The 25983-nt window shown below is 36.9% G+C and overlaps 1 protein-coding gene across 6 annotated transcripts; it reads right to left on the minus strand.

Annotated features, from left to right (window-relative positions):
• Positions 1-440: 440 nt before the first annotated feature.
• LOC112500152 lies at positions 441-25703 on the minus strand. Of its 6 annotated transcripts, XM_025103480.1 has the most exons (22): positions 25606-25703; positions 25331-25502; positions 25163-25247; positions 22924-22963; positions 22577-22825; positions 21505-21604; positions 21335-21409; positions 17428-17526; positions 16305-16421; positions 16062-16177; positions 15790-15889; positions 12637-12995; positions 12030-12354; positions 11272-11486; positions 10177-10395; positions 8617-8803; positions 6838-7085; positions 3662-3754; positions 3482-3583; positions 2520-2889; positions 1830-1967; positions 441-1527 (listed from the first exon to the last, which is right to left on the minus strand). In XM_025103480.1, exons 2-22 carry the CDS (start codon positions 25460-25462, stop codon positions 688-690), a joined length of 4209 nt encoding a protein of 1402 aa, XP_024959248.1. In that variant the 5' UTR covers positions 25463-25502; positions 25606-25703; the 3' UTR covers positions 441-687. The 6 variants fall into 6 exon arrangements, with proteins under 6 accessions (XP_024959248.1, XP_024959249.1, XP_024959250.1 ...); XM_025103481.1 differs by having other exon boundaries at positions 10177-10386; positions 25331-25703; XM_025103482.1 differs by lacking the exon at positions 25606-25703 and having other exon boundaries at positions 22577-22841; positions 25331-25419.
• Between the last annotated feature and the right edge of the window lie 280 nt (positions 25704-25983).

The raw sequence follows: 25983 nt of genomic DNA on the forward strand, positions 1-25983 counted from the left end.
ATATTAAACTACGTAATGAAAAAATGTTGTTTTTTATTGGGTATAAATTGATTTTGCTATACAGGCGACGAGATTAAAGACTTCGTATGAAAAAAAAGAAAATTTTAATTTTTTTTATATTTGGTAAATCAAAAAAAATTTGTCTTGTTTAACATTTTGAAGAGATTTATTTAATGATGATTATTTATGTATTGGAAGGATTGATCGTAACATATCAACAATTGTGAGGATGACAATATGAACAAAAAAATATGAAGGTCAATAAATTAATCATTTTATATATATATATATATATATATATATATATATATATATTGCGTATTTATATGAATTCTAGGTAGACGGTTTTTGTCGTCTTTGATATCTTGGCATTCCACGAAACTCACTAATCATCCAAGTTGGCATAACAACTTCAGAATTAGTTTTTCTCATAACGCAGATTGTACCAGAATCAATCAAGGAAGCACATATACTAAAGTTGATCATAAAATCCTCCTATCAATCATGAGGACCAAACAAGCAAAGATGTGCAATTCTTAGTATTACAATCACGGGGTAGGTATTCACCATCTAAAGCAATCACAATAATGTAACAAATGGAGTATGGATGTTGTAGTAATGAACTAAACAAACCTCGGTGGGTCGATGTTACAACTCTCAACATAAAGAAAACAAAAATCCCGACTTCTATAAAGTCCAATCGATCATTGGTAGTTCTTCACGGACACCACTTGGCCTTGGAACTTCTGCTTTCTGAGAAACTGCCTCTGTACTACTTGAAGAAGAATTTACAGATGCAACCCGATCCGGAAGGTTAGTCGAGGATGAGTTGGAAGTTTGATTTTCTGAAGCTACACCAGAGCCAATATGTTCAGACTCAACCGACGCATTGGCATTCGATTCACCTGATTCTGTTGTAGGAACACCAGATCGTGATTCAGGCAGACCCACTGATTCCATTCTTGGCATCGCCCCTGAATCTGGGGTAGTTTCAGCCCCCATATCTTGTGTAGGTTGAGCTCCTGACTCCGTTGATGGTGGAGCCCCAGATTCTGCTGCAGGTGGTGGAGCCCCAGATTCTGCTGCAGGTGGTACCACCGCAGATTCTGCTGTAGGTGGTGCCGCCCCAGATTCTGCAGCGGCAGTTGCTGGTGCCGCCCCAGATTCTGCAGCGGCAGTTGCTGGTGCCACCCCAGATTCTGAAGGAGATTGTTCAGCAGTAGCAGTAGCAACAGCGGAAGTTGGTCCTTGTATTTGCAAAGGTTTGGCTGGTTGCTGCAGAGAAGCTGGAATAGTTTTTTTCTGAATTCCAGGAAGAGGAGCATCTATAGATGGCATTCCAGGGGGAAGGATTTCGATTGGTGGCTTTTTGGCTGCGTCAGCTAGACTTGTGAGTTTAGGTTCCTCGAGAGAAGCCAGAAATGCACTTGCAGCATCCGTTTTTGTTGAAGGACCATGCTCCATCTCCTTTTGTAATGTTTTGTTCCACGACTGAACTAAAGTCCTGAGGGTTGTCCGCCCGTGTGCCTGGAAGCAAGAAGCATGTCAGAATACGAAAAAGACAACCAACCAAACGATTATTATTAGAGTTTTTCACCAAACTAGCCATTTTAGGGAAAGTCGCCTGTTTTGCTTGTTTTCGTCGGATGGTGGGCCCTAATCTCAGCTAAAAACACCTTTTTTGATAGTTTTTGAAGATTTGGGGTGTCAATTTGCTGGCTCTTTCTTGATAATGTTTAAAAAACAGCTATTTGATGATTTTTTTTGTTGCCAAAAATGGCTAGTTTGGTAGAAAACTCATTATTATGGTGGAGATGCATCAGTTATACATGGGCATGAAGCACCGCTTCAGCTAGCATCCCAGTATCCTGCCATGATTTCTCCATAAGAGCATTATCTCCCAAAACTGCAGCGGCGAATGCAGCCTCCCGCCCAAAGCCCACGGATATCAGATTATTCACCAATCCCTAGCAACCAAAAAAAGTACGGTTTAGTAAGATCAGAAGGATAAAAACGGCCATGAATAAAAGTGACAGAGGCAAGTATAATCCCGAAAATTATAAGGTAAAAATGCAACGAAATTTGCATTAATTTCTATTTAGTTTATTGAATACTTATTTTTCTCAATAAACAATATAACAGTTCCAACATTTCCAATTTCATACCCAATTTGACCAGCTGATCTTGTAACATCTGATGACATGTTGTCAAGTTATAAATTAACATTTGTTACGTGGAGGACTCACAACTTGKCATTCAATCAACCGATATTATAATATCGGTTGACAACTTGGCATCCACGTCATCAAATTGTTACAAGACCAGCAAGTTATCAATCAAATTGGGTACAAAATAGGAAACTCTAGAGCTTTGTTACATTAACTGAGAAAAAGTTCTCATCATTACAGAAACCTAGGCAAATTTTGTAGCATTTTGATGCAATTGCCCTATCAATTATCCGTAAGCATATTGTGTGAATGTAAGAAATAAGTAGAACGAGGATAAAATTTGAAACATACACCAAGTCGTGTCAACTCTCCATGATTGGCAAGGCGTAAAGCGAGTCCTCGTAATTCATGACCTTGTAAAGCTCCCTTGACTGCACCAGCAGCAGCTAACCTCTTAAGAGCTTCCCTAGCAACTTCAGCTTGTCCAGTAGCATCTGCTGCATCAATAATTTCCAAAAATTCTTGGGCAAATTTTACTACACCATCAACAGCATCCACAATGTCTTCCTTTTTAGCATTAGCAGTAGTAGATAAAGACATTATGTCATTTAAGTTAAGTCCCACAGCATCTTGCCCTATATTCCTACTGTTGCTCATTGTCAGAAGACACTGCAGAGCTCTCTTCAGATCATTGCTCTTCATAGCCAAATCAAATTCCAACCTGAACGACACAAGAATATTTTAGTTTTGGATTGTTATGATGCACGGCATATGAAGCTGTTGATATATACTCCCTCCGTTCCAAAGCAAGTGTCTACATTTGTATTATAGTTTGTTCCAAAGTGCCTAATTTCTGATTCTATCCTTAATTATGAGATGGAGAAATTCATTTCTCCCTCTACCATTAAGGGTAACATTGCCATTTAGTTAATTAACAAGTGTAAAACTTACATTCTCCCTCTATTATTAAGGGTAACATTAATAAGTGTGATACTTACACATTTCTAAAATTGTGTGCCTCTTTAATGAACATTTATTTTGCGACTGAGGGAGTAATCTAAAGCAATGGAACCAGATAATTATTGAAGCAAAAATGCTTAAATGCTAAATTGATGAATATAGAACAAGGAGAAAGTTGAAATGAGAGCCGTAAATATTTTGAAAACCTGGAAATTAACCCTAATATATTCATGAATATCATGCATTTTCGTATTCGTGATATCCATCAATCACGATATTCATCATAATAGTTAGTTCTAAGGTTATAAAAATATCGACATTTGAACCCGCCCATATAAAACAATCCATCACACCTCTTAGATATTCCAGGTAAATGAAGGGCTTCAGTAGCATAACCCATCCCAAGCAAAAATTGAGCTAAATCATCATGGTGCTCTCTCCCAAGTCTACTTGCCCTACAAGAAGAGCGCACAGCAGATTATTAAAGTCTAAACAGTTCCACCAGTAACAAAATAGAAGACACAGAAACCTACCATTTTACTGCACTAACAGCATCCCCATAGGCAGCAAGACAACGGCAACGAATTCCAGGGTGGCTGAGGGATATTGCATGAGCAAACATGTACCTGTAACCGATACAAGAAAAAGACAGGTATTAACAAACTAATAAAGCTAAGGGAATTAATTCCTATTATATTATCTCAATGCTAAATCATAAAATTCCTTTGAACTGAGTATCACATTAATGATTAGATACATACAGCAAAGCATACACACACTACTGACAACAAAAGACAACTTATTTCAAGATTTTAGCTTCACTGTAAATAACAAAATTAAATGGCATTAGATTGACCAGACAACAATCTTGAGCGAACATGTGTCCAACATTGTTGTGAACAAGAGGTAGGTGTAATACAGTGCACTTGACTTGCATATATATTGACAAGGAGCACAGTCAACCCATGATTTGCATATTTTGTAAATGGTCCCTGGTCATCCTGCTTTTATGTTTTATCTTCTTGTTTTCTGTGCCTGCTGTTCTCCACTTACGCTTTTTTGCAAGTCCGAAACAACTTCTCTACTCCTGGGGGTAGAGGAAACATCTGTGTACATCTTACCCTCCCCAGCCCCTATTCCCTCTGGCATTTAATGGGTTCGTTTGGTAAATGGTTTGTCATCCAGAAAAAGTAGGGAAGTCATGGTTGAGTGCAAGAAACTTCAACTTATCTCAAAACAAATGACACTTTACGCCTGAATTTCGGCAGTTCACTTAGTCATAGCATTTAGAAAATGATGAAATATATAAATGAGGTAAATAGAATATTGATAACTACTTGTTGAGCAGGCACGCTCACATCACAAATTATGGTTAGGTGTTAATAGAGCTGAAAAATTAGCCTATTTAGGAAAAGGTAGGTGCATTGAAACCATCATATGAAAATTAGGGACACGATGCCTAAACACAGTTAACTAACATGCCAAATTGGTTTATAATTTAGAATGGAATATCATTATCACAAGTCAAAAGGAATTATAGCAGTTCCCAACCAACTAATTGGAAATGGTATCAAGGAAAACTAATTCAAACAACTTATAGCAATTATTTCAATGTCATCAGGGAAATGTCAAAGGAGATCATAGCGGTTCCCAAACAACTTATAGCAATTATTTCAATGTCATCAAGAAAATGTCAAAACAATTTATAGCAATCATTTCAATTATATATGACTTTATGATGCTCTAAATTGGATGTGAATCAAGGAGTGCAAATCTAATACTTTCGTATGTAGGTTATACAATATGTTATCCAGTGTTTGTGTTACTTAGCAACAAAGTAGAAAAAGAAATATGGGGAAAAGGAAGGAATATAAGGATGTTGTTCAAAGTGTCAACCCAGGCCGTCCAACACATGGTCCATTTTGATGAATTTTAAGAACATGTCGATTGGACCTGCCCATAGCCATTTTGGACCATTAACCAATCCAACTCCAGCCGTTCATTTGTCACATCTTGTGAGCAGGTACACCATGTACTTTAAGTACCGAGAGCACCAAGTAGTGTACTTCATCATCCATGTATTTCAAAGAGGCCATGTATTTGTAGTCCATTACATTTACATTAACTATTCATTTTTAAATTTATAGTTTATCCATGTAATTAAACCTTCAATGGCTATTCTTGTCTTTGGTGTTGATTTAATGTGAATTTGTGCTATAACTATATGATGTTTTGGAAATTCAGGAACCAATTGCTAGTAACATCACAACAGCACATAAGGCAAACTTTTGGTGAACACAGTCGTAGGAAAAGAGGGAAATATGGAAACACGAACTCAACAATCTTAATATTCAGGAAGGATTCAGCAGTTTCTAATGTAACAGCAGAAGAATCGCTGGCACGGACAACACCAGTTTTTGCATAGCCAATATACAAAAAGGAGCAGCTGGAATACATAGAGGGAGGAAATTTACAAGAGAAGAATGAGAAAATTGGGGGAATCGATGGCACACAGGACAGGCATGGATGAACTCATTAGGGGAGAGGATAAGACAAAATGGATGTGTGAGGAGATCTCAATTGCTGTTGATGTATGTGGTAATGCAATACGCAACTGATAGGGGAAATTAATGGAGATATCAGATGCATAAAGAAGGGGGAAGACGAGATCCGGAACACACGAACAGCAGCAACAGCTGCTGCCCAAACAGCAACACAGCAGTGATCATTGCTGTGTCATCATGCCAACAGCATCATGTGTGTAGCAGCATCGATCATTAACAGCAGCCACATTCAACAGCAGCGGCCGCTTCTGTGATTGGAAACAGCATTGGGGGCTGCCATCATCGATCAAAACAGCAGAGAAGTATATTAATGTGCAGCAGAAAAAACAGTCAACCAGTAGCACCAGCAGCAACATGAATTATAAGTAATCACAGGATCCAAGTACAGCCAAGTCAGCAGCAGTAAGATCTTGTCAACAGCAGAGCGATTTGGCAGAAGGAAGAAAAGACAGACCGATTGGGGCTGCTGGCTCGTTCCATCAAGAGCCTATCTTCTGGCTTGAATGATAATGAGATTTGATTGTGCTGTTGAATTATGTTGACCTGAAGGTACATGTTAAGTTTGTTCATGTTTTGTGTGTAAAATCTATTCCATGTTTGACAATCACGCATGGGTTAATTTACTTACAATGATGACCTACAGGATTATTGTAGGGGTATAAACAATGAACAAAGTGTGTGGTTTAATGTGAAAATTCAGACTTTTGACTGGTATACTTTACGTTAACACATCAAACTTAATCACTGTGCTTAAAATCACTTGTATGTATGTTGACCATAGAAAAATGGGCGTGTCTGTGTTAGTGAGTCAATAAGATCGGAAGATCATAGACACATTAGTGTGATGTTAGCCCAGGCATTAATTATGGGTATCAATATGATCTCTGTTTGTTGTGCTTGTTGTGATGCTGTATTTAGGGAATGGTTGCTTCTCAACTTCAACCTGATCCTTGCCTTACTTTGTAGCTAGATTAGCTTACATTTCTGCAGTTCAGTTGTTAATATCTCTTCGCGAACGCCCACACCATGTAGAATTGTAGATATGCTCTGACTGAATGAAAACTATCATGATATAACTTCCTTTTCAGATACTTCCATATAAGTATATTAGCATGAATAAAACTCTTACTAAACAAACAGGATACCTGTCAATGAGCCATAAAACACCATCTCTCACGCCCACAAGAACTAGAGGTCCAATAGGTCTCTTTTGCTCTGACGGAAAACGAGTGACTGCAACTGCCACCCCTCCACCACCAACAGCTATCTCATCCACTCTTTTACCCTCAGCAAACTTTTGCAACCCCTCATCAGCATCAACTCTAGTTTGTTTAGGCAATGTCAAGAAAGGAGGAATAGACGATGGATGCTGGAAAGATGCTAACCGCACCACCTGAGAAGAAGAAATACCCAAGGGATAAAAATTTTAAAGATAATTGGTTGAATAATAAATACTTCAATCTTCTGAATTCTTATAATGCATAAGACATAATTGGTTAGAAAGATATCAGATAGACATTGTTGACTTACTTCAGTTAAATGGAGTTGCATTATTAAGTTCTCAGTGAAGTTATCTAACAAAAATATTTGTGTACTTCAAAACTTGTGTTGAATTATGCACATGAGAAATAGATGGAATAAACAGAACATCCACCATGAATTTCAAAGACACTAGGAGGCCTTGGGGGAAGGACAATGGCTGGTGCTGGCCTGAATAAATTACGGTACGTAGTGATATATGGAATCATGTTTGTTAGAGATATAACATAACACACTTTTGGTTCTGTACTTACCTCTAGGGTTCTGTAATTTTGGACCTTGTATTCCCATATGATTAGTGCAACATTTACACTTTTCGAGACCATTGTGAAAAAATAAAACCTAACTCCATTATAGCCATAAACAGAAGCCTCGTCAAAGCTTCCGGCTTCGAGCTGTGGGAAGGCAACTGTGACATACGAAATGGACTGACAAACATACTATATAAATTTGAAAATCCAACTGACAATATGGGCATCTAGTGCTACTCGACAGTTTCACTGACGGAACTCCACTGTGTATGATAGCTGCTGGTAAGTTTTATAGAGCTGACAACCTAGTTGATTTCAGGGCTGTTTGCTTGGCACTAGATAAGCCACCTAATGGTCCTACCACTTATTCATTCACACAGATTCCATAAAACCTTATAGGTTTAGCTTGCTTCTTAATGAATCATACATAAATGTAAAATTAACCATCAAACAGGAGTAAGTATTTCTAGCAAAAGAGTCTTAAAAGAGACGAGCCGACAATTTGCCTTGAGCTCGGAGGCCAAGTCCAAAGCTTCTTTGAGAGAGCCCTCAAATCACCACATTGTTGATACCTTATCCTATAGAATCACACTAAGCAATACCTTTATTTCGATTACCATATTATAGTCAAGTCTTTCACGTTTATATTGATATATAGTTGGGTGTGACATACAAAAAACTAGAACCTCCCATTTACGATAAAAGAAGCCCACAGACAGTAAAGTGCTAAGTGACGCATCTTTGTTGCCATGTTCGATTCATCTAACACAATAAATTCGAAGTCATAGCAAGCAACTCAATGGAAACTCAATATCTTATATGTATGAGTATCAATTGGTAGCACTCAAAACAAAGCCAAAGCAAAAGTGTAATAATGTATAGAGACCATCATACATTAGCATCACAGCCATCACTATTACCTTAATGAAAATAAGTACCAACAAATAAAAACTCATACTTACTCTATGCCAATAATTTTTGCACATGCATGATGTCCTACCTATTGAACTTGTCATATTCATTAGGTAGCAGGATGTGCCAGTTATGCAAACAGAATTGAGATTAGAGAACATAGTTATAAGTTGTGCCATCCTCCTTATGCACAGTTTTAAATTATTATCATAATATAAATACCTGTAGCATTGGTGGTCTCAGTGTTATCCTCTCCTGTGCAGCAGTTTGTGGACTATCAACTGCAATTAGTGCTAGCTCTCCATGCTCCACAACCGCTCTTGCCTGTGCCTCCTTCAGTTTCATCTCTTCTTTCCTCCGTTTTGTTTCGACATCGATAGGTGCAACACCAGCATCCACAAAAACACACCTGAAGACACAGCATCACAAAATGATTTCCTGCATGCTTAGTGACAATAAATGAAAATGTAAACATGCAAAAGTCATTGACATTGGGAAAACCCCCAAAAAAATATATCCACCATACGTTTGTAAGAAACCCACATAGACATAATGTTTTGATTTTTATGCTAAGCCTTATTCCATAATGTGTAGTTGTTGAACTTCTCCTAGAACTGGCTCCTGTCCAATTTAAGAAGCATAAGATTTTGTTGTTTTTCTGGGATTTGAGCACAGGATGTGAACCCCTCTGAAGTTGAGCTTTTTCAAAGTGAAAGAAGCTACATTTTTCCAGTACTAATTGGTTTGCTATCTATTCAATATAATGATATTTCTAAGCTATCAACAAATTAGAATACATCCTATATCCTAATCTAAAGGGACCTTAGGAAAAAATGTACATAAGTTGAGAAAAGTTTTTTCTCAAGTAAATGCAGTACTCTCATTTCATTGCCAATATTGAGTAACCGAAGGTGGCATATATGTTGAAGAAAGAGAAGGTACATCAAGAGGTTAACTTTTGACAATAAAGATACTTGCATTTTCTAGTCCATTAGAGCCAAAAACATTTAGAATATATGACAATAAGAGTAGAAGATTATACCAATAAAAATTACATGAGAGAGGGGATTCTTTAGCGTGGTCAGTTAAATTAGGGAGATGTGAGTGATAATTACGAAACAGCTAAACTTCAGAGCCTTGTTCAGTTGTCAAAGACCATTTTCCCTTCATTTGCGCAGCTTCTTTATTTTATGCTAGATGAATCTTGTTTGAAAAGCTAACCTATGAGATGAATAATTTATGTATGTTTAGGGTTATGAAATCTTAACTTGTTGGAGAGTGATGATATCTTATACTGATGTACTTTACAGTGTGAGCAAACTTCAGAACAGGACGGTCTTCTGCCTAAACAGCATGCTAATAAGAGATATCTACTATAATTCATTCACCCCAAAATTCACTAGTTTCCTAACCAAACCACACTTCAAAAGTTCAAATGAGCCAGATGCATTCTTGACCAATTTAAAAAAAGTTAAGGATAAACAGAACAGATAAAGATTGCTAAACTGACATATATTGCTTCCCTCTTTTACCAGTACACCATGGTTCTAAAGTACAGAGTTGTGGTGTACTAATGACAAGAAACTCTTTGTATCTTTACACAGACTGTCTGAAGCCAGAGTAAAGCACATGGAAGTCATACTGATCCAGATTTATTGCAGGTTGTTCTAGAGATGGGACATTCAAGAATTATAGAGGTGTCTAGCCAATCAAAGATCGAAAATTCTCAACTAGGGAGATCAACGGTATAGTACATATAGATAATCAACAAAGGTAACTTACTCAATTGTTGTTGGTGTGGCCACAAACAGCTGCCTCCGATGCCAAACTGCACCAGTGGCATGAGGTATTGCCACATCTCCCAAGTATCTATACTGAGGTCGCAAGGAAGATATGGCAATGTATTGCTGATATGCAAAAGCACAATACTCGACAGTTTGGTCCCAGGCTGTCCATTCTGGCTGAGGCAGCATTCCTCCCACAGGTTGAAAGCTTTCCCAACTAAAAATCTCAATGTCATTCAAATAAAAGTAGTGACACCAAAATATTCAACATCAAAAAGTGAATGGTATCCATACTTGCATCATAAACAATTCTGGAACTTATTAATTAAGAAAATGTGCTATTCAGGTAAGTTACATGAAATATCAAGCGATATAACGGACGTTTCTAGCATGGAATACATTATACATAGACATGCACAATCAGTGGTGCATTGTATCTGAAACACGCAAGTGTGTTGAAGCTTATTTGTCTTGATACACATAGAACTAGAAAGAAAATTTGATATACAACTAACAAAAGTGAGATCAAGACAGGCATGTTCTAGTATATAAATGATCATATAGTTTACAAAGTTCACAGTGCATTTTCCTGTTGGATGGTCACAGAAGTTGAAGTGAAATAATATTCAGAAAGGCTCTAGACATATTCCACTGAAAACATCTGTATAAAGATCAGAGTGGATGATGACTTGGAAATTCTGCAAAATGAAAGATCTTGTGATGTGTGTCTCCATTAAGAGCATACCGCAGTTTGACTTGTCATTTGGCTTTCAGACCAGGGGAAAAATATGATAAGCAGCATATATATTTGGTCAATAATAATGTTACTTCTTGGTGCTACCCTACTGGTTAGGCATGATTGTTTCAGAGAGAAGTGATTCAGAAATTTTTATCTAGGTATGTTGATTTATTTTTTAATTGCAATAATGTCAGGCACAAGTACAATCAAACTTCCATGGCAATTATAGTGTTGGAAATTATTTAGATTAAACGAAAGAAGATGTTGTGCTTAACATATCAAACATTACTTCCACCAAAGGCTTGAAGTCATCATGAAAAACAAGGTGCAAGTTCAAAAGGCCAGCAATCTTACCTGTATAACTGAAAGTTCTGAGGTGCTGCTTCAGCAGGATTTCTTTGAGAAGAATAGCCATCATCGATGGTGCTGAATGATGAAAGAGCACTACTTCCAAAGCCTGATAACGGCATTGACTGGATTGATGAAATAGATGTGGCAGCGACAGGGCTAACCCTTCTTGAAGTTCGGTATGCTATACCAAGTAGTGTCCCTCCATGCAATCCAATAACCTACAAAGAGAAAGTCTTAGCATGCATCACATAAGCACATTTTGAGAACCATGCAACCCAAATAATAACCTCCAGGTGACATGGGAGCTCACTGTGAGGAACATGCATTAATAGTTGGTTAGTTTTCATATTACAATTTTTTATTAATATAATCAGAAAAGACAATGTATAATATGCATTAGTCTCTAGATTTTCTGAAAGAGTAATCATTAGCAGGAGCATGGGAGGAGGGAGGGGCGACAAATGATTTGGGATAAATTTTTGGCATCACTGGATTTTAGTTGGGGAAAAGAAGAAAAAAAATATCATAGCATAACAGACATAAGCCAATCCATACATACTAGGATAAGACGAATGCAACAGATTAGAGAAAAAAAACATGATTCCCATCATAATTATAGAGGCAAGCATGACCCATCCGTTTAAATTTATGTCAACCACATCTTAAAAATTAAGAAACAGTTGCCAAACAATGAACGTCATCCAGGATTTGTGAGGACAAACACAAAACATGAACATAGTGAAGGGAACAGAAACTCATACTGGTTCATTGCGTTCACCAATCGACCTCATTAAGATGTTGGATGTCCCATCATCCAGCAAGATACGAACTTGAACACTTGCAGCAGAAGCAGCTGCTGCAGCTGCTTGTGCTGCAGCAATAGCAGCAGCCTCCTTTGCTTTTCTTGATGAACCCCCTTTAGGTAATATAGGCATCCTAGGAGGCACTGCTGATTCTAACAGCGCAAATCTGTCTCGACAAGTATCCCAAACCAGAAGCCTTGCAGTGCCTGAATCGACAATTGCCCAATCACTGACCTTGTAGACTGAGAAGTACGGGATATCAGGCCACACAATTGAAAGGTACCTGCAACAAAATAAGCAGAAATGCGTCATAATAGAGAATGAAATTTTCATTGATGTCCTTAATATTACTGGACTAAATCAATCGGTAAGTATATAGGAACACTACAAAAAGCCAAACATGCAAGGGCAAAAAAATTAGAAGAAATAATGTTAAAAGATTGATAAAACTTGGCTGTCACATGAGCCATGAGATCAAGTACAGATATATTGAATAGTTGCTGTGAATGGTTCTAATATATGGCGCACATTCACACGCTATAAATAGTTTGACAGAAGAACTTACTTTCCTGAACTGCTCACGGATAGGATGGAATATGAATCATGTGGAACAGGAGTGCTAATATGCTTTTTCATCTGTTTAACATTGAATTGTTCAGAAGGGTCTCCCCTTAATTTTCCTGTTTCAGTCAAGGATCCGTTACTTCCAAGAGAAGGATTTGCTGTGTTAGATAATTGAAATTGCAGCATCTTAAGTTCCCGTTCAACTACATATACTGCTGCATGTTCACGGCTTTCTGGTGGTGATGGTAGAGGAGCAACAGCAGGAAGAGATCTAGGATCGAATTCACTGAGTATGACACCTATATTTGTTCCGGTGGCAACAATATGTGGTTGTAAGGGATGTGCAACCATTGAATATACCTAAAATTGTAACCCAACAATAATGAGTGTTCAAGTATACAAACATTTTGACTCGAGGATCACAAAGACAAAGAAACCTCGCTCAAATAATTCATGGTTTGACCTGGAGTAAAGCTCAGAACACATTTCAGTACAGGAACGCATATGATATGCATGCATATTCAGATGCATAGATACTTACTAAATTTTAGGTATGGAAGCATATTAAGATGCATGTAAAAAGACAATACACCTATGCACATGAGAATTTTCAAACCAAGAAACTCAAGTCTCATCCACAGGACATAAATTGTAACTCATGCAAAGTTAACTGGATAAATGAGAACGTGAAAGCTTACTACTTGGGAAATCAGTTTCCCTGCAGGGTGGAACCAGGATTTTTGGAATGTGGTATCACTCACAGTAAACTAAATTTGAATATCTCAAACTAAACTCAAATACATTTGAACAAAACAAATAAACTTGATACATAAAGTATATTTCAAAACATAGGAATTTATGGACAAATCGTTTTTTGTTGTCAAATACTTTATAGTGCTTTCATCATTAACAATGTCAAAATCCATACCCAATGTAAGCCATCATACAATCATCAAGTCAAACACCTCTGATAGCTTATATCATGTCGTGGCTTATTCATGGCTACACTCACCACAATTATAGCATTCGCAAGACCTTGATCTCTTTTGTAATGATTTAAATAAAAAATTACCCCATATATCCATGCTGCCTTAGCTTTAACTTAAACTTTACTAAATGCGACATGCCCAAAACATGGTTTTGCTCCTATGTCTAATCGAGCATCAAAGTGCAATACTAAAGCAAACACAAAATCTTCAATCACATAGGAAGCAACTTTGCATAACCACACAACTCTTCACTATTAGGATCTTCTTCCATGATATCCAATAAGATATAAATGACAAAGCCAGAAGTTCAAAAGTTGTCTCTTAATTTGAACCTTTGACAGTCTCTACGTCACCACAATAATTCTCTCAACATCTAACTTGTACTTTTCCTCCCAAATATGACATTTTATCTTGAATGAGGCTCCTAGAACCTCTGCCATCATTGAAATGCAAAGACAAAAGAAAATATCAATTTCATGATGACTTATTTAGGAGAGAAATAATGAACGTCCAAGGACATGAATTATTTGTCAAAATCAAGAATTTAGCGTGTTGATCATAGCAGTAGAAACATGAACCTGTGGGATCAAAGTACAATCGTCCTAATCACTGTACATATTCCCTAATCGACTGTTTCTGTCATGCCTTCACAGTACACATGCCGGATTGCCTTCCCTTATACTACTGCTTCTGAAATGAAACTTGGTTGGGAGGACTTCTTTGAACTTTTCAAGTGTTTCCTTTCTTCTCAATATTCTCTCCTTTTCTCCCAATTTTGAAGAACTTGGACTAAAAAAGTTATATCTTCTTGAGTTCTGCAAGTTAGTAGAGCATATTCCTGTTTTTCTCATTTTTCAGGCCTTGCCAAATTGACTCTTCTTTTGATGATTATCTTGTACAATGTCAGTCTATATACTGAAATTTAAAAGTAAAATCTCTTGTGTCATGTGAGTAAGTTTGAACATGATTTCAAACCTCAGTTGAAATCCTTGGGTAATAATTCTGAAGAGTACTTCTAACGTCAAGTGGAATATAAGACTTCCTATGGAATTAGTATTACTCATGAATTACTTTGTGCATATAATCCCCAAGAAATTAGTGCAGTTGAATAAAAAATGACACCTACTCAAGACGGCTCTAGGTTACTTCTGTTATTAATAGAATGTCATGTTTTGCTTGACGGAACATAAGTGCAAACCAACGTGTACCTCTATGCTCCTTTGTTACCTGTGACACCTGAAATCTTTGTGTGCATTTGCTTTGTTAACAACACAAGACCAAGTCATCGAAACTAGATCCTACATATCTAAAATTATGTTTGTTGAATATTTGTGTGTCAAAAAGGAAGGTGCTATAGTTTTTAAATCCTTTAAACTCTGATGTTTGTTAAGTCAGGGTTCTGTTTCACTCCTATCTGCTTTACGTCTAGGTCCTTCACTAACACCTCATGTGTATCTTCATACCTTGGAGATTCCCATTACAACCTATGGTGCAAAGTTGAGACGACCATAAGGATGATATCAACCAAACTTTGCTAACTACAATTTGGTTTGAGTTGGTTTCTAGACTGCTAGTTCTTTTTTCTTAAAACAATACGAGAACCAAAGTTTGGCATAAAACAAAAGCAGACGCACTGAAACAAATCTAATTTTCGTTTGATAGGCTCCATTTTGCGGGTTGGCATGGTCTAATTGGTTTCTAGTTGCATAATGTACATCTATTTGGGGATGAACTAGCAAGTATTAGCTCTATTAGTTTTATCCTTTGATTTGGCAGCTTTTTTTCCTTTTAATCGTATTTAAGAACCCTTTCTCTCACAATCAGAGGGATGAGGCTGGGTAGGGACAATGAAAGCCAGAAAGAGATTCGCAGGTAACAACCAAGTTCACTCTATTCTGTCAATCATGTCCACTGAGGCAGCTAGTTTCCTTGGAACTATTAAAACATTAAGGTAACTGACACATCTTATGCACTGCAATTCATCATTAGCTTTCTTTCAATAAAAAGAAAATGGCACAAGCTACTGGGTGTAACATGAGACATTGTTGTCCAATATTGTACTGCTTATTCGTAATTAGCAACACAGGCATCAACATAAGAGAAAGACTGTAAATATAGTGTCTTATTAAACTTTCAATGGAACAAAATTACAAACAGGTACATACCCTAAGCTTTTTGTGAGGTGCAAGTACTTGTGGAGGAACTAGAGAAGAAAGTTCACATAATGGCCTTGTTAGAGCAGAATAAGTGGGGTGCTCAATAGCCCTGCAAATTTTGACAAAGAGACAAATAATTACTTAGAAGTGTTGCAAAACCAGAAAGCAGCATAAGGTTAATAGCCAATTGGTGCTGACATTATCTCAAAAAGACTTGATGTACAAATCTCACAGTTCCATAAATCTGGTAAAAGTCATACAACAAGGAGATAATAGCATACCATATATGTGAATCCTTCACACAAGTTAATATATCAAGGTTGGGTGCTCGAGGATGGCACCAAGATGCCACACTGTGACAAGCCATTTTAGGAACAGGCTTAATACGGCGTAATTCCTGCAAATACAAGACTAATCGGTTGAATATTATATTGGTACATAAGGTTTTTCTCATCTTCTAAATGCATGATTTCAGATAGCGAATTAAATGATTGCAAGAATAACTATACAAAAAAAGGAGATACCTTGAATGACATTGTATCCCAGATGGCTAAAGTCTTATCTGCACCTATTGTTATGAGCTGAGGTGCACTTCCACTAACTCTAGATAACTCAACAGCGACAACACCACCATCATGTGCCTTCAATAGTATCTCAGATGTTAGCCTTCTAAAATATCAAGAGCTGAAAGTTTACATCTTGTCTCGCACATGGATTGTTAAGCACCATCAGGAGCTATCTATGTACCATCATAAGAAACTAGGTGCCAACATTTAGACTGCATTATTTTTTTCCTATACGCCTTCCCCACCAAATGTTATCAACTGACCAACATTAACTCATATATCAGAAAATACGTATCATAATCTTAATACTTTAAGATATATTAAGATAAAAGTATAAACTGAAATTAATGGTACGCCAATATCTATACATGATTCGTCATCGAAACATGTGCAAGGGGGCAGAACATGATGGAAGGAAAAAAATAAACCTCTAGTTAAAGAAGAAATATGAACAATGCAACAGACGTAAATATGTAAGGGCCACCATGGGAGAAGCCAGGTAAAATATGGCAGATACAAACACGGCCCATTATCCTTGTTACCCTATTCTTTTGGTTCCTGTCGGGTATGTGTTTGATATGCAAGGGTTCATACATGATATGTCTTGGCCCCTCCATTTTGCGATTTCTATCACAAGACAAGCACTACAATTGAAATTATGTCTGCGATAAACATACAACAAATGATACCAAATGTAGTTGCTCAGATCTTCTGGTTCGGCTTGGGAATTTCATACAAATGATACCAAATGTAGTTGCTCAGATCTTCTGGTTCGGCTTGGGAATTTCATACAGGGATCCTACATTCACAGCTCTAGTATGATATCTTGATGATGTTCATAGGAAATCAGTATCACCGATATAGGAAAAATAAAAAACACAAACCCCCAATGTGCCTTGTAATACAAAGAATCACAGGAATCAGAGGACTCTGCATGTATAAGAGGATTGTTCTTTGATACTTGATCCAATATGATTTTATTATGGCGTCGACCAGACCACACAGTTACTCAAATCTTTTTGCACGACTAGGATATGAACATTATCGTTAAGATTAGACATAAACACAATGGCATAGTTACCTTGAAACTCAGCTTAGGCACGAGTTCTCGTGAATCTTGACCATGATCTGCACTCCAAAGTACAAGTGCACCATCACTACCACCAGAGACCAGTAGAGCCTGTATCCAAATACAAGGATATGCATTAAGAACATCTTCATTTAAAATTACTGTAATGGAAAAATGTTGTATTCCGTAATGAGTAACAATATCAATGCTAATTCATCATTTGGTGAAAAATATGGTTCTTAAAACGTATGTGTATATTAGTCATCAGAGAACAAAAATTTATACCAGGTAAGTGTCCAAGAATCAAAAGCCGTACAAGATAATAAAATGCGTAGATTACAGCTTTACTCTATATATCTGGCAATTGTTTGGTGCTGCACATATGTGGAACATTTTCAACTTGCTGCTACGAATTGATTGATAGAGAGTCCTACATGAGGCTTGGTCAAAATATTGACTAGTTGATCTTCAAAATGCACCCATGTGAGGTTCATGAGAAATAGAGAATCATCAACCACTTTCTCACAAACAAAATGACAGTTCACCACAATGTGTTAGGCACATGCATGAAAGATATTTTTTTTCTAGGACAAATGCATGTTTACCTTATTACTGATGTATATCTCCATTAAGCCAGCAGAAACTTTAAAATCCTAAATTGAACAACATATCCATGTGAGCTCACAAGCTGTTTGTGTTCAACACTTGAAAAAAAATATCATGTTTCTTGGCTCACCCAAGATAAAAGTTTACCTCCAATAAGTACCCGAGTCATTAACCTGCTCCTCTATGAACATCATCACTCACATCTAAGTAACTTATTAGTCTACTGTGGCCTGATTTGTATACAATCGATTGGAACACCCTTGAGATGCGTCATGATCTAAAGCATCCTATCACAATCACTAGTAGAAGGGGAGGAAATGAATCAACTAAGTAGACTCACGGAAATGCAATACTGAGCCTAGTGATTAACTGATACTGAAAGGGTCCGATTTCCTGAATGGTCTTTTGTATTTCTCTAGATCATCAATGGTGCATACCATCAGCAGAATAAAACTTGACATCCGATATTAGTATTCACTAGAGAATTATCCGACAGTCAATTATACCCATGTTGAAGAAGAAACCAAAGGCACACTTCAACTCACATGGGAAAGAAGCAATTGCAAGATCTAGCCACCTCGATAACCAAAAAGCACTTAAGGCTCCCAAGTCATTCTTCAGAGTTATGATACCCTCAAAATTATTCTTTGCAAAAGGAATGCATAGCATTGAAATATAATATAACTAGAAATAAACCCAACAAAAGACTTGAACATTCCGTCTATCATATTCACATCTCCGTGTGATGCCAATAGAAATATTTGGTACATTGCTTTGCTGCAGGTGAGGTTGTTGTAATGCTCAAAAGTACTTATCCCGAAGGCAATCATCTCTCTGTGTGTAGAATATATTGTGAAGAAATAAGTAAAATGGGCCTTCAGTATTTGGAGGGAAGGATCTTAAAGTTTGGATAGAAGTATGGCTCCCACTCTTAATCCATTCTGGATATGCCTTTAGAGATTCCTATGCTCTTGGGACTCTTTTGAGAAGGTTAACTTTTTTCCTTTAAACAATCAAAATGAATATATTCATTTAATGGCAAAAAGTGAAGACTGTAAAGCTTCATACAAAACTGAACCTTAAGCCAAATCTTCAAATGCTCACATGAGACCCCATTCACGTAAATTTCTGAATGTAAGTCCGAGTCCTAGCTCATGTCTCCTGAGCATGGTTGGTAGTAAGATGGGTCTTACTTTCCAATTGTTGTGTCCTTATGAGGTGCCTTTCGATTGCGACAAGGTTGACTAGAAGGAAGTTCAACATTCGGTGAGAACCTTATGGTCTATGCATGACAAAACATTTGCTACCCACTTCTTGATTACGCAAGCAATCGAAAAGAGAATGCGCACGAAATTAGTGAATGTGGATATCTCATTACACTACTTTTTACACTCACTTGCTATCTTTCTATCGATCTCTCTCGAACCTCAAGTCTGTAGTGCGTTTCAGTATAATTTCGAATTTTTAAATTTCTCCGTGTCGATATTATTTCGTGTTCCAAACTTCCAATTAAGAGAGGGCCTCACACAATTCAGGTTGCCAAGCGAGCGGTTCTCAAGCAACTGGTTCCCAATCATGTCATCGAAGTAATCATCAACCATAACCAAAAAGCACAAGTTTGGCAAACTTACAACTTGGCAATCGAGTGGGAAAAGGAAAGCGCAATGTAAAAAATGAAGTGTGCTCTCAATAGAGGAAATTCCACATTGCAACAACACGTGGAAAGGTCAAGGCCACTATAGATTTCACTCCATCGCAAATTTAAAAAACATGACGACTTGGAGTTATGTTACCGAGAGTTAAGTCGGACTATGCAAGTGAAGATGGTGATCCAAGAAGGGTTGTTGTTCGGACACTTTGATAACCCATGAATTAAGAGGTGGATCCAAACATCACTTCAACCGAGATACCAAGTCGTTTTACCCTTAAACAAGACAACCGGTTACTACTTTTCTTTCCTGAAGACCGGTTAAGAATCGGAACAGGTTACTCCATAACTGATTAAGAGAATATGGCTGATAATCTTATAAATGGACTTGCAGGTCGATATCTTGGTTCACACTCACATCGCACTCCCTTTGCCTTCATGCATTTTTATTGTTTTCTCCTTTTAGCACATGACTTGGGGGGAGACTCATACTATGAAGTGAAAGCTTCAATTTGACATTGAAATGCTTTCCCATGACTTAGGCCCATTTATTTCTACTCATGGCCTCTATCAATGCCCCTTACATAAGCTAAAATTCTTTGAAGACTGAGTGCTATATTTTTCAAGTACTAGAGAGAGAGAGAGAGAGAGAGAGAGAGGGGTTCAGGTAAAGGAAGAGCATGCTCGAGTGTTCTCTACAAGTAGTTCTTCATTAGTGTTTGATTATTTAAAGATGTGATTTTGATGCTTTTAAAGCTCTCCTTACAAATTCGGGGCCTAAAATCAAAAATTTTAGGACATTCTTTGTAACGATTCTTCCACTCCTACATATGACTTTAATCCTTGATGCCTTGACCTGGGTCTTGTTACATAAGTTCAGATGATGTCTTCCTCCTCTATGGGAGCTCATTTAACACCAAAGTTGAGGACCTCGTATCAAGCTCCATATGAGGCTTTGCAAGGTTGAAAGCTAATGTGCCCCCAAGTTTCACAACTACTAAGATTCCATGTTGCTTGAGTCTTGAAGATTTGGTGAAGATCACCATCACTTACTCCATGCCTTATATTATTGCTAAAATCACAGATGATGAAGAAGATCAACCTCTTACTCTTCTAACATGAGCATATTTACGAACAAGGCTTTTAAGGCTAGCCCCTACCTCTTTTTCCATCCTTTATACAATCAAATGTTTGAATGGTTTCATACCACCCTACTCATTTGGATCCTAATGCTTGGATGACAATGTCATCCTTTGTTATTCAAGAACTTGCCCACTAGGCATGTATTAAAACCACTTCCATGAGAATTAGATTGGCTACATCTACTTCACTCGTCATCCTTATCAGCTTAAACAATAAGAGGGTGGAAAACAACTACTTGCATGAATCGTCAACCTTCTTAAAATTGATGAAAAATGAAAAAGGCTTTGTTCTAAATTAGACTTCACGCCATGTTATGTCCAAAGTTTTTCTTTTTATTTCCACTCATACAATACTTAAAGAACAATACAAAAAGATCAGATAGCATAACTCTTCCTCCTATGGTGATGACAAGGATACAATCTCATACAATTTAACAATATAGAGAAATATGTTTGATCTACAGAACTATAAGATTTAGTAAAGATACAACATGCTCTTCGTTGAATAAAAACAAATGTGTACCTCTCCTGAAGAAGCCATGAAGGTCATCAAGCAAGCTATCGATCCCTTATGGCCTCCCGTGTACCTTCTTACAAGCTGCATCCAAGAACTACTATCAAACGATGCACTATGCAAGAAATTGAAGTGAACAGAGTTAGGATACTAAACAAAGGGAGATCTTAGATGCAAACCTTCCACGTTATCATTGAAAGGACTCTAATCACACCATCTGATGAACCAAAAGCAACAAGAGGGCCATCTCCACCACCAGAGTTAGAGAGAAACTCCATACTGCAAGAGTAGACATGTTCTTATATCTCGCCAATAAGGTTCTCCGTAACTAGCAAAAGTGTAGGTTCTAAAGATGAGAAAACTCTCTAAAGTTGAACTCACTCATTATTACCAACTTTTATTCATCTTCAATACCTTACATAAAATAGTAATTTACTTTTTTACGATAACTATCATCTCTTTTATTCTTCTTCATTAGGAATTCTCCATATACTTTCCGGCTTATCCTAGCAAATACTTGAAGATCACAAATAATAGTTTACATAAACTTGATTAATCAGGTATAGTGGATGAATGTATTCATCATACACAAATAAAATCATAAGGTCGTGAAAATCTAGATTGAGTGTAATTCACATAAGCCTTGGTAGAAGAAAAAAAATAGAGTTGATTCAATAAGTCTACCTTTTCGTCATATGATTGTCGATACAATAACTTGGCCTCTAATATGATATCATTACATGCAGATAAAGAAAAGCATCACGAAATACCAAATGACTCATTGTTAAATATGATGATCAAATACACATAAAACAACACAACTATAATTTAGAGGTAGAATAGGTAAAAGTGGTTACTCCAAGTATGAGAGCTTCCAAAGAAGATAAAAGAAAGAGAAAAATATAATAAAATATTTGACCTACCAGAGTGCAGTATTACTAACAAAAAAAGAAATTGATTGAATACTAAATATTCTTGTAACTTAAGACATCAACAAACCAGCACCTCTTATTACAAATATTAGTCATCACCTTGTCAAGAAGGCCAAAAGATTTTTAGAGATCAATTGCCTCAATGTCTATTTGAATTTATGTGAAATAGAAGCTATGAGTCTAAACTCTAGAATTTATATGACATGCAACAGTCTAAGAAGCATATGTTCCTTGGTCTTTTAAGAGACAAAAATGATGATCTACTTAGATTTTACTGTTCACTACTACAAAAATCATTGTAGATGTGGTTATGACTTGCCATATAAGTGAACGATTGTCCAGATCTTGCTTGGGCACATCTCGACCACGCATTGTTACTAAGTCCAAAAAAATGGCCTTGTTTTCACAACAGATGACAAGAAAATGTCTTCCTTTTGTTGATGCAGCAGGAGAATTAAAAGCTGAAGTCAACTGATTGACTGCTGATGGTGGTTCAGCAGCAGCAGAGCGATTACGCCAAAGTTGCCAGAATCGTACGTCATCATCATAAAAGGAAACCTGTCGTACACTGAAATGACATATATCTATTGTAGGCTGAGACTTCAGCAAGAGTAAACATAAAACATATTAGCAATTGATGAAACAGGTAATTTTTGGATCCATTACCTCCCCCCACGTAAGGCTTCTGTTGGTTTCCCTTTAGACTCTGTCACATAAAAGGTAGATATCAACTTCTCCATATAATCATTAATCTAACATCTAAAAGCATTAAGCTTGCCCCAGAGAAAGGCCCAGACAGAAAATGGAAAAAGTGTTCTTAAACCGGAAGCCAATCATGCTCAATGCCACAGATCCCCACGCCCCAAAATCTCCCAGAGATCAGTCTTCAGCATTTTGAGTTTTGACAATTAACACTCATGTACTTATTGTTTATAAGAATTTTGAACTTTTCTCACTTGGCTAAATCTTGGATTTTAAAATTTCTACAGCTGATGATTAAATGTTTCGTTGTTAAGATTAATGTATCATAGTTTGAAATGAATTGACACACTTCATAACCTATTAGCATGCATGTATGTGCTCCCTATTTATGTTGTGCAAGTATTAGCCACACTACATAGCGATTGAGCGTTCAATGTGACTTTGGGAACCCAATATGTACTATTTGTATTGTACATGGATTGCGCTCTTTTATTTAAGATTATATATAAAGCCATGCCTTCAAACGACATGTGAGGTTAATGTTGCATAGTAGCCAATATTTATTTACAGTGTTACACACATAATCTAATCACTACTTTCATAATTTCATGATCTCTCCTGCTAAGTTGTGCCTTAATTTGTTAGGGACAATTGCTTTGGGTTAAAGACATTAGAACAAGTAGGCATGTTTACGTCTAGGTTTTTAGGATACTACTTCCTCAGTCCCAAAGAAAATGCAACAATTTCCATTCCAGGATTCCCGCCTTGATCATAACAATTCCTTTTTTGACAATCTTTTTAGCTAAAGTTACATATTTTCTCATTGCCATCATTACACATTTTATATGGCATTGTTTTTAGTCCGCAATATTCCCCTTGTTTTGCGGTAATTTCCAGTATATTGTAGAATCTATACAGAGTACTAGTAAAATGACTATATGCGCAGTCAAACATGGCAATTGTATATGGGCAGGGGGAGCATGATGATGTGTTTCCTACCACAAACCTTAATTCATCAAGGAAGAAGCATATGTGGAGAGATAAACAATATTGGGTTATAATATGTCAAATGAAGTAAATAATTAAGTAACAAATAGTACATGGTTATCGAATTTACAAACACATTGGCCAATATCAGTGATTCATGATTCACACCATACAGCTCGGTTCTGTTCATGAACCAAACGTTAAGCAAGTCTTGTTAGCATATTGAAATCAAGCTTGCTCGCCATCTTATCTGTGAATCACCCTCATATTGAGTTATGATTCTATGTATATGTTTGACCAAGTTAGTTAGAGATTCCTTGTGTTTGTTTTTGGATTTCCTTATAGAGTTCATTCATCATAAGCTTATCAAAAACCACATTTGTACAAAACTGCAAATTCTTTTTTTCTCAGCACTTGGTGAAGTTGTAACTAAGGGGGAAGAGAAGTCCCATGATTAATATAAGATCAAACATTGCTAGACTGCTTGCTTATTATATGTCATATTTACAAATGTTGTACAATGTCTTTTGGAAATATAAAAGTGAATCTACTACTATTTTTTATTCATGGTTCATTACATTAGAAGATTCCTGATTCTACCCACAAAATGACAAAAATGCCTGATGCAGAAATATGTAATTTGGCATGCTTCACTATAGAAAGAGTTAGTAATTAGCAGAAGAAATATAATGAACATGCATTCTTTCAATTTCTTCTTCCCCAATTTCATGGCTCATAATTGGACCGGAGAACACAAGGGGCATGCCTCAGAACTAATTGCTCTAATCCTTTTATATTTTGAAAACACCAGGGAACAAACTGAAAGTCAAATATGAAACTCTCTGTAGGCAATGGCATCTTAACTACAGTAGTTGGGATTCACATCATAGTTACTGCTGGTTAAATTTCGATTTTAGCTCCCAAGGCTTTATATGCATTATATCCCCAAAAAAATGTTACAGTCATTCTATCTCACCTCCTTCCATCACATCCAAAACTATCATTCTATTAGCAGCTCAGCTCCATGAACCATTCGGGATTATCACTGAATTAAATACAACCTATAACGGATCAGCACTTAATTGAAACAACAGAAAGCTCTATGATGATCTGAAACCCACATACAAGTAGATGGAAATGAAATTTAAACTCGTCAAGGACTTGGAATTCTAGTGTTCAATGAGTATGCTAAGGTAGCAATGTATCTTACACCAACCTGATTCACCCTCTGCAAGCTTCTCCAACTTGGCACCAACCAAACGCCGTTCATCAACACCCCCAGCTTTCAACTCATATATCACCTAAAACAGTTAAAATGGTATTACTTGAGTAAACAAAACAGTTAATATAAAAGCCATAAGTTCAATAGTGAAAAACTAATAACCTGGCGGTGTTCCCAGTTCCAAACTGAGACATGATCCGATGCATCAGCCGTGACAAGCCACGGATGAGTAGGGTGCAATTGGATCTTCACGATCTTGTCATTCGTAGGCCGAAATGCCTTCAAACGTAGCATTTTACCCTCTTTGAAGTTGTGAATCAAGGGAGCTACGGATCTGATTAGAAGCAGAAAGAAAAGAAATTTAGGGCTTCTTCTTTTCTCATAAGATCTTCAAAATTTGTCAATTATCCTTCAGTCGGCTTCCGAATTGCAACTACCTCGTAGAATTGGAGTATTCACCGGCGTCCAGAAAATGGGAAATTTGGGATGGCCGTGTGAATTAACGTCGACTGGATGCTGAAGAGCACGACCAGATGCATAAGATTTGTGGGGTGTTGGATCATAAGATTTGTGGCAGGTATGTAATTGACTAAACTAGAAGGGCTTAAGCATGAAATAATAAACATGGGTTGAATATTCAATTCTTATTTTTGTTTTGTTTCAACTTTAACATAATAATTAGAAGTTAACTCGCGCAATGCATCGGGATATATCTCGATTTTAATGTTTTATTTTATTCTGTTTCATGTTGATGTTATAATACGATTTTATGTGATTTTGAGAAAAATGATAGTGTTTTTATTTTTGAATAAAAT

This window comes from Cynara cardunculus, assembly GCF_001531365.2.
Source record: "Cynara cardunculus var. scolymus isolate 2C chromosome LG 17, CcrdV1, whole genome shotgun sequence".
Taxonomy (NCBI): Eukaryota; Viridiplantae; Streptophyta; class Magnoliopsida; order Asterales; family Asteraceae; genus Cynara; species Cynara cardunculus.

Excerpts from the sequence above, each read along its gene's own strand:
- LOC112500152 (XM_025103480.1), bottom strand. The coding sequence starts at position 25,462 with ATGCTACGTTTGAAGGCATTTCGGCCTACGAATGACAAGATCGTGAAG. Across the intron at positions 15,890-16,061 it reads GTGAAGGATTCACATATATG|GGCTATTGAGCACCCCACTT; the intron begins GTATGCTATTAT and ends CAAAATTTGCAG. Across the intron at positions 1,528-1,829 it reads AAGCGGTGCTTCATGCCCAT|GCACACGGGCGGACAACCCT; the intron begins GTATAACTGATG and ends TCTTGCTTCCAG.